This window comes from Phalacrocorax carbo, chromosome 9 (assembly GCF_963921805.1).
Source record: "Phalacrocorax carbo chromosome 9, bPhaCar2.1, whole genome shotgun sequence".
Lineage (NCBI taxonomy): Eukaryota > Metazoa > Chordata > Aves > Suliformes > Phalacrocoracidae > Phalacrocorax > Phalacrocorax carbo.
Window position 1 is genome coordinate 3836525 of NC_087521.1, and position 13114 is coordinate 3849638.

General features: G+C 40.0%; 1 protein-coding gene across 2 annotated transcripts in view; it reads left to right on the forward strand.

The window, feature by feature from the left end:
- RASGRP1 (RAS guanyl releasing protein 1) overlaps positions 1-13114 on the forward strand; it is a 42117-nt gene that overhangs the window by 9142 nt on the left and 19861 nt on the right. For both annotated transcript variants that reach the window (XM_064460143.1, XM_064460144.1), the window contains exons 3-5: positions 8497-8602; positions 10323-10385; positions 12232-12363. In XM_064460143.1, coding sequence (XP_064316213.1) covers positions 8497-8602; positions 10323-10385; positions 12232-12363 — 301 coding nt within the window. The remainder of the gene's footprint in view (positions 1-8496; positions 8603-10322; positions 10386-12231; positions 12364-13114) is intronic.

Below are 13114 nucleotides of genomic sequence, written 5' to 3' on the forward strand. Positions count from 1 at the left end.
GCCATAATACCCTTCTTTCAAAATATGGAACTCCTCTGGCAGAGGACAATAGCGTGAGATGTCAAGATCTTCTTTTCTGTTTCAACCTTTGCATTCTTTTGGAAAAAGATTCACCTTCAAAATGTTCACTTTGGGTGTGGGTGAGATTGTCTTGTCCCCTCCTCCAGGAGAACCAGTCGCGCTTAATGTTGATCTCCAGTACGTGGTATTACTCTTTTTAAAAAGTATACATTAAAAATGTACCTGTTTAGGTTGAATAGCATAGAAAATTATCGGAAACCGTTATTAATAATATTAAGAAGTGCCCTGCAACAGTACTTTGCTAGACCAACTGATAAAATGGGGCCAATAAAGCTTTCAGTTGAGCACGTGGGAATGTTTCTCTGATGAAAATTCGGCATGCTGCAGCTAGCTTGAATCAGCAATTGGGGAGCCTCTTCTGTATGCAGATATTTGAGCGTGCTACCTGGTGATTAGGTATGTTTTAAGTTTGGAGTGAAGCTGCAGGTTATTTTTTAAAATTTGGTTCTTCTGGTCCGTGGGGAACAAGAGAAGCTTCAGTCTAAGAATGAACTGTTGTGGTTTGACCCCAGCCGTCAGGCAAGCACCACACAGCTGCTCAAGTGGGATGGGGGAGAGAATTGGAAGGGTAAAAGTGAGAAAACTCGTAGGTTGAGATAAAGACAGTTTAAGTTGGGTTTGTTTGTTTTTTTTAAATCCCCCCCCCCCCCCCCAACCCCCAACAATCAGAAACCCCCCAAAAAACCCAAGAAAAAACATGTGATATGAAAAACCCTAATTGCTCATTACCAGATGACTGATGCCCAGCCAGTGCCCGAGGAACGGCAGCCCTGGCAAACTTCCACCCAGTTTTTATTGACATGATACGGTATGGAGCATCCCTTTCGTCAGATGGGGTCCGCTCTCCCGGCTGTGCCCCGTCCCGGCTTCTTGCCCACCCCCAGCCTCCCCGCTGGTGGATTGGTGTAAGAAGGCATACCCCAAATGCTGGTTTAGAAGCTAGTTTGCCAGAGAGTCTGTAAACACTAATAACAGAAATCTATCTAGAAGTCAGAGCAAAGACTAGGAAGCTGAGGTGTGTAACGGAGGCAAACCTGAAACAGCGAGTCAGAAGTATTAGAGCAGGAGCAGAGCTGGAGCATGCCCCGCAGTTAGAGAGAAGCTTTTGTGGGATGAGTAATTGCTAAGTGTGCAGCTGGGATCAGTGGTCAGATAGTGGTACCAGCCTCAGAAGTTTCTGATTCTGTTCTGGGAGTCTCATTTGTCTTGTCCATCAGTGCTTATGCCAGCACAGCTGTGTTGCCAGGCGTTACACTTGAATTATTCAAGAGTTGCCTGCAGCTAAAAAGCTGCACGTGGCTCCGCTATCATGATTTAAAGCGTTGAAAAAATCTTGAATGCTGAAATTATGTTTTGTAGGCTTTGGAGAAAAAGACTATTTGATTAAAAAGTTCTCATCTAAATTTGCTAAAATCAATATTTTAAACATGCTGTAGAACAATGTATGGGGGGGAGTGTTAACTTTTTATCTTGTTCTGTGTACTTGATCTGAATTTCCAAGGCTAATGGAATGCTTTCCACCCACATTTCATTCGGTTTCTCCGAAGTACATTTTAATTTCTCAAAATTGTCCTATTTCTCCTTGACAAGAGCTTTTATCTTCTTGTTTTCATTTCAAAGAATTACCCACCCAGAGCTCTTTCTGTAAGATGTAGCTTTCCAAAAGCTGTTTCTGAGAGAGGGTAATGGCTTTCCCTTGAGGTTTTTCTCCCCTAATGTTCCCTACCCTCACACAGAACAGTCTTCTTACCCTTTTTGGATGCATATTAGACTCACTTGTGTCTTGGATATATCTGCATTGTTAATGAGTATTCGGAGGAACAGCAGCGGGTTCCCCTCGGCCCCATTCTGTAGGGAGTTTGAAGGAAGAAGTAGACTCGGACAAATGTCAAGTGTGTAGGGTTTCTTCCAACATCTGTGTTTGCATGTCTTGTTTAGGGTTCTGTTGGTACAGGATTGATCGCAAAGTAGTATGATTCTTTCCTCTCTGGAAAATACTGATTTGTCCTAATTTCAGTTTTGGAGTTTTTCCTCCTAAGACCAATTACTTGTGTAAATAAATTTATATATGACTCACTTAACAGTTACAAGCATGTATGGGCAATAAGCAAACTAAAAAAAAAAAAAGCTTTAGAGCGATTCCCTGAGTATTTTGGTGCTGTCTGCTAAACATTATAGCATTATTGCTGCATGAGGGGAGCACCACCACCTGTATACAATTGAATGTAAACTGGAGGGCTCAAGACTCCACCTCCTTTCTGCTGCAGCTAAAACTAAAACAATAATTCGTTTACCTAATTACTGGGCCATCTTTCTGAGGACATTGTAATTAAGTGCTTAATATATTTCAGAAATAACTTAAAAGAACGATCTGAAAGAAAGAAAAAGTCACTAAGGGCAAGTACAAAGTTCTACACTTTGGGTAATAGGTTGTAGAAACAGTATGGTAAAGTCTTTGATATAAAGCATTTCTGCAGAAAAGGATCTGAATGTGAAGAAGGATTTTAGAATTGAAAATGGTTTCATGATATTGTACCACTACAGAAACCCTAAGAAGATAAATGCATGCATAGAGGATGTGTGTGCTTATTTTTGTTTTTTATATGTATACACTTGCATATTAAAATGTATATGTATATAAAGGTCTTATGCACAGGGTATTAAAAATAATATTCTAACTCTGATGCTAGGACCCCCTCTGGAGTACTATATTCAGGTTTGCTTCATAAAGGTGCAAGCTGCAAAGGGTTCAGAAAAGGACATGAAAGTTGTCCAGAGATCTAGAAAACCCAGCATCTGAGGAAGAAAATTGACAAATTTGGTGTTTCCTAGCTCAGAAAAGAGATGAGGGAAGCAATCCTTAAATAGAGAAAATATATTGATAAAGGAAAGAGAATTTTTTTTTTCCCCTCAGGCATAATGGGCTTCAGCTGCCCAGGTTGCATGAAGTCTTTGATTAGGCAGTAACGAGAACTCTTAAGGACGGAGATGCTCAAGTCCTGGAACAAGTCACCTACAGAGGCTGTGAAATCCTCATCACTGTAGAATTTTAACAACTAATTAAACTGTTTCTGGAGCATACTGGCTTTGAGAAAGCTGATTCTGCACTGGAGCAGGGGAATAGAGTGCACTAGCTCCTAGCCCCGATTTCTGCCGTCAATTGAGCTTTCAGCTGTCATTAAAAAGTAAAGGCTATTTCCAACTCAAAAAGTAAACACCCTAGTTTAAATTGAATCTTCTTACTGACCCTCAATGATGGTGCCATAACTGACGAGCAGGATGGTGGCTTTTTATAAATCTGATTCTGACAAAGTGTGATCAATTTAATGAAGAGAGTTAAATGACTCTCTTACAGGCTACCAGATTCCAACACGTCAATAATAAGTAAGAAAATGTGTTGCATAAGTTTTAAGCTGAAGGGGAACAAGAGCGCTTCCTATTTGTGACGGGAAGTTTCAGGAAGTATCCATTTAATAGTCGTGAAATGTTTCATGCGATTTTGGTTGCTTCTAGCCATTCTAAGGTTACAGTACTGCACCTTGCATGCGAGGCAGAGACGTTATGGCTGTTTCAGTTCAGCCACCCAACCCTGGCATGTACTCCCACATGCACCTCCATATTTCATACACGTCTGTGTGTTTCATCAAGGTCTTTGAGACCTTAAGACCTTAAGAACAGCAGTTCCCCCAGTTTTCAAATCACATGCTGCTTTAATAATCTTTGCAGACATTTATAACACCATTCCCACACCATCTTCTTTAAGCCACCAGAAAAAAACCAACGAAACACTTTGCAGAGGTCTTAAAGAATTCTGTGTGGCACATCAGTATAGCAACCCACAGCTTTCAGCTTTGCACTTGATAAGACTGCCTGGCAGTTGCTTGGTGCTTTCTTGCATTGCATGGGTTTTGCTGCTGCTTTTTGGTAACCAGTGGAAGACTTCAGGGAGTTTACAAGAAGTTATTCATGTTCTTAGTAGCTTAGTCACTGATCATGTGATGTCAGTGCTCTGTGATTCATTTCTGATGCATTTCACATTGTACATTAGGTGATAGAGTTGGAACCTGCTTATGAAATAAAGGCCTCTTAGACCTAGAAAAAATAACTTTTCTTTCTTGCAAAATTCCAGTTAAGACATCCTTGGCATTCTTCCTGTTGCCCTATCATTGCAGTCATGGGTGGGAAGGTCTCAGTACAATGATCTTGTCTATGGAACATACTCTTTCTGTTAAGTATATTTACCACAGGCTTGGTGAGCATCGGGACCTGGTGAAGAGCAGGCAGTTTCCCCTTAAAGCATATTGGCTTTTGAGTACTTTGATTCTTTCAACTATTCTAGGAACACGTGATACTTCAGTTATTTCCAGGCCCTGGATTACAGGGAGCCGCCAGCAGGATCTTCCAATAGAGTGGCTGTTCTTACCCTTGTGTGTTCTGAGTCTCACATACGCAATGGAACTTTTGTGATTGTAGTTTCTAGTGGCATTGTGTTACTACACTGATAATAAGATATTTAGCCCTAAATGTCTCTGTGCTTTCACTCATGCAGTTAAATACTCGAAAAGTATGTTAAACTACTGCTTCCTTGTTTGTTTCAGAGAGTATTTATTAAAACATCTTAGTACAGTAGGGGCATTTACAGGAGGAAAAGCATGTAACCAGTGGGTTATTTGTATTTTGCTGCAGTGAAAAAAAGCCTAGGCTTATGCAGTATTTTGCAGCTTTCTTTAAGGTAAATTGACTAACTGAAACACACCCATTCCACTTTATTTAGTATTCACTTGGTGGTTTTTGCGCAGCAGGGTATGTGGTTAGAAACAGGTATACAAACGGAAATGAAAATGAGTCTCAAAGTTTTAAAACAAACTGCGTGGAGGCTCAGAATACTGCAGAGGCATTCAGAGGCACTCTTGCAACGCAGTCAGGAAAGCCCTCTTATTGGCTTTCCCATTTGCACCAAGATAATTTACCATAACTTTTGTTATTTCGTTGCACACAGCTATGTTTAGTAGGTTAGCTCTACAAAAAGAAGTGACTTAGTGGTCAGAAATGCAAAAGGCCCAACGACAGTTCTGAAACTGAAACTGAGCTGGAGTCTCTTCTCACCTAAGGCCCTTTTTTAACCAGTTTAACTCCATGAATTTTTTTGAATTACAAATTTGTGAAATACAAATGGAAGAGGAATCAGACTGAATATTTTCCTTTTTAGTAACACTTGCCGTATGACAGTGTATGCACATAAAAAGTGCTTCCTTTTAAAATTCCTTAAAAAGGAAGGTGACGTTAAATATTTGGTACTGTATGTGTTCATAACATTGTGTGCTATTACAATTCCATGCAGGCTTGCTGCTCAGTGCTGAACTGTACTGGGAACCTTAGGATTTTTTGCTGCAGGCTGCTTATTTTGGTTTTTAGACCTTTGAGGGGGGTGAGGGATTGAAGGAAATGGGTAGCGTAAAACTAAGTACTGCTTTAATGTGTGCAAAATAATTACGTGTCATCGTAATGAAGTCTGCCTCTGTTGTGAGATAGTTAGGTCTGGATGTTGTGGAGCGTAAATGTACTTGGTATTATGCAAGGAAATACCATAAATGTGTTGACCTAATCACTAATAGTAGGCAGAAAATATTGGGGTTTTTCTGCATCTTTGTAGAATGGAAAGCAGACCTTCTAGAGGACAGACGTTCAATCTGGAATGTGATGCCGAATGGTACCTGTGTTATGTCATAGCAGAGGATTTTGGAATATACCCAGAGGAGAAACTGCTCTGAGAGAGAGTTATTTGCTGTCTTTGTCAGCTGGAGATGAGCTATATCGAGAGCTTCTGAAAAGCTGGTGATTTAATTACAGTTGTATATACTTCATAGTATGTGTGCACGTAACCGTTTGGCTTCCAAGTTAAGCTATATTGTACTGCTTTTCTGATTAAACAAGAGCTGTTGGGTGGAGGCTATGGCAGAACACCAAGTTTTGTAAGATGGATAAAAATTGATACAGGCCTCCTGTAGGCACGGCCTAAAATAATTTTACTCTTCCTGAAGACACTGGAAGAGCACAAAATGCCAAACGATGAAGGCCTGAATAAGTACTGATTCCTGATATCCCAGCCTTCCTCTGCAAATTTCCCACTCCTCTGGTAGAATACTTTGCTGTTTTGCCCTCAGTGCACTTGCTGTAATATCTAGGCAGTTTGTACCCCAGAAAGGTTCTCTAGGTAGGGACAAAAACTATGTGAGAACACAAACAAGGAATGCATAAACCTCAGGTCATGCTATAAAACTGAGAACTTGTAGTGTAAGTCAAAAGGCAGATCAAGAACTCTCAGTTTCTGGGGTCTGTAGGACGCACAGACTTTCCCCGTGTCTGTATTGCTGTAGGTAGAATTGCTCCTTATAGTTGAAGGGTAACTACAGAACGTAGATTCAGAAAATGGTTTCTTACGTGCAGTGTTGAAGATCACCTGATGCATCAAGTTCTCGTTCTGGGCTTGATAGTGCTGAGTGTGTTGCTGCATGTTCCCATATGCTCTGACAGAATTTACTGGTCAGGTTTGTTCTGCTTGTCTTGTCTGAGAGGCTGGCTGTAGTAAGATATTTCAAGACTGTTGTATTGAGTTCCCTCCAAACTGAGCATGCTTTTGCTAGAAGAATGAAGTTGCCCACACCAGGTATATGATACCCAGCGTGTCGCCTGTTTTCAGGGCTTCAAACCGTCAGCTAAACCAATAACTTCGCTTCTAAGCTACAGATCTAGGCCATTCTGCGTCACCTTCCTACGGAACTACATCTACTCGGCATGAAATACTCAGCCCGTCTGCCAGCTTAAACTAAATTTTGATGGAAAGATAGAAGCCTCAAAAGAACTGCTTGTGTAGGAGAGAGGCGGACGGATCGGTGCCCATATCGGTGTAGGGGATTCAGCATTGGATTGATGTGATTCGCCATCTGGCCAGTCAGCCTGGATTCAGCCCGTATTGCTTTTGTGTAGCTGGTAGCTTTAAACATGACTGAGGAGTTACGGCATGGCTGTGGGGAAGAGAAACAAAAGACTTTCAGGGGACAGTATAGTGATAAAGGGCACGAATGGGATTATTGCGGAGTGACGAATAGAGATGGACCTAGGGGAAATCAAGGTTTATTAGTTCTACCAAAGATCCAATGTATTGTTCAAAAGGAAAGGCCTGGGCTCTGGGGTTCTCTCTCCACATTTGGTACCTTCCTCTAGAAGGGCATGGAAACTCTTGCTCAGTGACTGACATGGATTATATTGTTTTGCAAGTGGGCTAAGTTTAACGTTCGGGTTTGGTCTTGTGCAATTTGAAAATGGGGAATTTTTTTTCCCCCCCTTTAGTAATAGATGCCAATTCATATGCTGCAAATCTGCTGTTTCACCTACTTATTCCATTTTGCCTTATTGTGCTTTGCTTCTGTATATTTTTCCTGTTATTGTTATTTTAAGTTATAACTACATGTACCCCATAGAGGACAATTTAAAATCATTTAAAAAGGTAAATTTTCTTTTGTATGTGAAAGGGTGTCTAATTCCAATTCAAGCTACTTAGGTTCTCTCATGGCAGGCTGTAGAAAAAACATAATCTGTTAATATTTACAAACACTTTCACTAATGTGTTTGTTACAGAAATGGAAACTTTTAAAAACGTTCTGCTACATTTGATGTCCTTGATCTTTTCTGAATTTGGAAAAAAAAAACCCACAAGACCCAGACGATAGATGTAGTCTAAAAACCTTCTTGAAGTGAGCTCCTTGTGAAGCATACTTCAAGGAGGTGTGTTAGGACATTTAGGCCCACCAACAGGAGTACACCTAGATTAACTTCTGGGCTTCACATGCGTTTTATCTCGTTCCATGCGGATCTAGGTATAGATCTTAACCTGTGCGTGGACTTCACTGTTGTGTATGTCAGCTGTACCAAAAAAAAGCCTCACAAACACTTAAAAATATTGCCATTCTGTTTAATAAGGTCAGTGATGGCACTGACTGACTGGTATGTATCAGTAACTGGATTCTTCTGCCCCGCAATTTATTAATTTGTTTCAAAGGTTATACTCATCTCCCTAAAGCTAATAATTTAAGTGCATTGCTGGGCTGAGATCGATATGTACAATTAGCTGGGTATTTTGAGTGCTTTTGAGATAAAGCTGCTTTTTTTGCTTGCCTTTTTTTTTTTTTTTTTTTTTTTTTGGAAGGGTCTTCCAAATCACGGTAATGAAATGCAGTTGTTGTTATGTAGCTCTCATCAGAAAAATGATGCGTTTCCTAAGTTGGTGAGTTATTGCTGTCTTTGAAATAGCATATGTGAACAGGCGTGATTACATTTAGTATTATGAAAAAGCCTCTTGCAAGTTGTTTAGCAAGGTATTCCAAGATTTCAATATGAATACTCCTTTTTTTTCAGATTTAGAAGGAAATGCATATCAAAACAACCAGCTGCTAAAGATAATTCTGGCCATGCATCAGTTCATCATCTCCTCTGCAGACATGCTCCAGAAACTCATTGATCTATATCCTTTGTAATTCACCTGCTGTTAAGGTAATATTAGATAACTTGACAACTTTGAAATGGGTAAGTAGAGGATATTTAATCTATGGGTGTATTACTGTTCCACTAATTAAACAACTTTGCAGTATTTTGTTATATAGTGTGGTTTTGTTTGGTTTAGGTTTGGGGTTTTAGCTTATCCAGAGAGAAAAAGATGAAACTTCCGTTCAGATTTTAAGTAGGATAAATCATCTTCCATTGGCTGTGGAGGGAATATCTAGCAGGTGTTTGATTAATGTAGGCACCTCAGTTAGCTACTGTGAACCTGGGCCTAAGTTTCAGATCGCTTTCTGTCTTCGATACAAGTAGAAGAGGAGCAAAGAGCAAAAGTGTTAATTTTGGAGATATTCTGATTGAAAATTTTCATCTACGGGTGATACAACAAATATTATTTCTCACTCACACAACTCAGAATTACAGCGCACCGAAATAAATCACAAGCTTTTCCGTCCTATTCGTTCTCATTTTGAGGTGACTGCCTCGACTCATACATGCGTGTTTCTGGCTCATTAGATTTCTCACAACAAAGCCACTAGTTCATATTGGCAATACCAGCCTTTCTTAGGAATTTTTAGTTGTGGAATGCATTACCTGACTTCTTATCTTTACCGGCGTTTGCTCCTAATGAGATGAGCACAGTACAGGAAGCAGGCCTGACATGCTAAGAATCTCCAGCCAATCTTGGCATGATTTCATTTCAATAAACCTTTCTTCCCCCAAACTCTGTGTCCCACTGGCTTTTAAAAGCAGCGTCATTTACAGCAGAGCTTTACTGTAGTGTTAGATTCTGACTGTCCTGCTGCTTCTCTAACCGCAAGTGCTAGATCAAGTGTACCAAGCTACAACGCTTAATACGCACTTAATAGGAGTGCTTAAATTGTGGATTGTCTGTCCCCTCAGTTACGGTGGATTTAGGCTGCAGTTAATTTCAGTCAGATTGTGGGAGGATCCACCAGGCATTCCAATTAAATTATGTTTTGTAGAACTGAAAATATGTGTGTAATCTACAGCAGAAGAGTCGAGATATGCACGATACGTTCTCCAAATGGATTTTCCATGTCTTCAAAAGGCATTCCTACAATATCAAAACATGTTTTATAGAGCTCCTAGACTACTAATATGGGTGTTTCTTTCCAGTTACCACAGTAAGTCAAATGAAATCTGTTGCGTGGTTAGAAAGGGGAGGGTAGCAAGGACAGGCATTTCACGTTTTTCTCTACCATTGTATACAACTGGTTACATTTAAAAGAAAATAGCATTTTTTTTAATTTTTTTTTTGGAAAAGCTCCAGTGAATCTTAATTAAATGAAAAGCATTTCTTCATAAAAACATTAATTGGTAGGTCTGTATTACCGTTTCACATTTTAGTGAGATGTGCAAGTGCATGTGGTTCACTAGAAGCTGTGAGGCATGTTGCAAATAAACGCACGCAGGATCATATCACTGCTTAGCACTGCTCCGTACTTGGGCGGCTACATCAGTATTACTCAGAGTAGTCATATTTACAATAAACTTTTGCTAACAGTCTTGGGATATACTTCTATACACTTGTGTAAGATCCTAATCTGATATTCTATGCCATCAGTAGAATGATTCCCATAGCTAACGTGTAGGGGGGTATCAGGCATGTTACATGTCGTATCGTAAGTGAATGGATGTGGTTTTCCTTAACAGTTTTCTACGTATCTTAATGCTTTAGAAAATAAATCTTCCATGCTGGCTGTAAAGATATGCTATTTTGTGAGGTAAGAATATTCTTGCTTGGTAGCTATTAGTCTGCAGCTATCAGTGTGCCGTATATAGAGAATGCTTTTGCATATCTTAAGCTGGCATTAAAATGAGAAACAGCTACACTGCCTCAGCCTTTCTAGGTTCAGTTTAGCAGCTTTACACAAAAAGGCCCGAGTGGCTTTGTGCAGATCCATTGAAATCCGCGCGTGAATTATTGGGTCACGGTTTTGAACTGAGTCGTTATGTATCTGTGTCTTAAACATCAGTGAAAATTGGCAGTGCTGGGGAATTGGTAGCGTTGTGCCTAACATTATATAGATCTATGAAAAAATGAAGTGGGATATTGCAGCTATTTTTATATTAAGGAAAAGTCTATTGTATTTGGTAGGTAATTCTCCCTAGTAATACCACTCAGTCAGTTGCAGTGATCTTGGATCGCTTTTTTTTTAATTAAGTGTGATATTTCAGTTTAGAGAAAACAAAAGAGAGGAAAAAAAGATGCAACTGTTAATTAGCGTATGATATTTCTCTTTTTACACAAAATGGGAAATAAGTAGTAACAGGAAAGTAAAATTTGTTTTAAATGGCGATGTTTTTATTGTCTCAAAGCAGATTATTGGATGGGTCAGAATGCTTTGGGACTGCATGTGATTCCGGAACGTTTTTGCTTCTAGGCAAGTTCACACACACATGCATCCACAACAGCACGCGTTCCCGTTTCTCCCGCGAGCGCGGGTTTCGCGTGCATCGGGGTACCGAGTCTGGCCGGGGCGGAGTTCGCTTTCTTCATAGCAGCCCGTACGGTGCTGGGCTTCGCATTGGTGACTAAACCTGCCCAAAGCTGTGGCCGTTGCCGTACGGCGATTGCGCGGCGTCATGACTTTCTGTGCCTCACTCTCCCGCCCAGAGAGTGGGCTGGGGGGGATCGGGAGGCTGGGAGGGGGCACAGCTGGCCTGAATGGACCAAAAGGGTGTCCCACGCCGTACGGCATCGGGCTGGGCGATGAAAGCCCGGGGAGCGGTCACTCCAAGGTGGCCGTTGCTTGGACACTGGCTGGGCGTCTTGTGGGAGACGGTGAGCGATTGCCTCTGCGTCGTTTGTTTGGCGGGTTGGTTGGCTTTTTTTTCCTTCATTCAGTTATTAAACTGTCTTTCTTTTGACCCGCACGTTTTTCTCAGTTTTGCCCTTCCTGCTCTCTCCGCTGTCCTGCTGCGGGGCAGGGGGAAGTGAGCGAGTACCTGGGTGGGTACTTGGTTGCTGTCCGGGGTCAACCCACCGCAACGGGTGACAAGTCACGTATAGGAGTCAAAATATATGACAGAAAAAATGTGAATGCCCAACGTTGAAAAGTGTGATTTTTCTGAAAATATTTTGTGCGTGTGAGACCGAATCACCTGAAACTGTTAAATATATTTAATTAGTAATTTTTTCTTCCGTTAGTAATTAAATTCTGATTTATTTTTTTTTTTTAATGTCCGGACTGAATGATTTTAAGTTTTAACTTTATATATTCCTTTATCTAGAAGTTCATGAAGAAAAAATCATCATGCATATTATCTAGATTTAATGTGAAAATAGAAATTTTAATATTGAATTTATTGCAAACATACATGTAGTATAGTTTTATACAGCATTAAGCCAGGCAGTTTCTAATTCATTTTTAGTATTGAAATTTTGATTTTTTTAAGATTTTTTTTTTGATAAATTCAAGGTAGCCTAGCAAAAGCATCTAAAAGCAACATTTATCCCCTGAAGTTGGTCAAGAGGAAATACAACTACAATACAATACAAATTTCAGCCTTACTGCTGTTAGAGCAACACCTTTGTTTCTGTGTTTTTGTATTTTCAATGTGCAATAGGTATTGGATTACGGAGTTCTGGGTTATGTTCAAAATGGACTCTAAACTATCTGCAACTATGGAGGAATTTCAAGAACTGGTTAAAGCTAATGGTGAGGAGTTACACTGTCGCCTGATTGACACAACTCAAATGTGAGTGCCGAAGTTTCAATGGGCTCGGGAAACAAATTCAAATATAATGTCTCTCCAGCATAGCAAGATAATGGTTTTATAGTGGGTTTGTTTTAATAAGTCATATGTTATCTATCCTAAAAGAGTTTATATGTCATTATAGATGAAATCTATATTACGTAGAGGAACAAAATGCTTTTCAAGAATGGCTTAGGTTGAATTTAACTGCTCTGTAGACTTTGTGCTGATTCTGTATGCTAGATAAATTTTAGTCTATACAGGGAACTTAAAAAATGTGTAGAGACCTAATGATTTTGCAAGATCACGTGAAATCAGTGAGAAAGGAGAATACGTTTTGATTGGGTAACAGATGAGGTTAAAAACGTGTGTTTGTACTTTTGACATTAAGGGTAAGTGAGAAGACGCAGTTTATTACGCTGTCAAACTCTTGATGCTATTTTATGTGATTTTAGTTATAAAATTACTTGTCCTGTCAAGAATAAATCCTACATCTGTACATTACATAGCTCTTTCTTGGGAAGAGAACCTTCCTGTTATAGGAGAGTAAGATAGTTCTGTGGATCTGTATAACAGTGTCAATTCGTACTTTGGTTGGAAATGCACGTGCAAAAGCAGAGCAGAATCTGGCATACATTTTATATCTGGTTATGAAAGAGGTGGTTTAGTTTTTCAGATCCAATTAAATGTCATTACTCCGTGGGTGAGTAGCATGGGGGGACGGTTCATACTTGGAGGCTGGTCAAGGAAATCT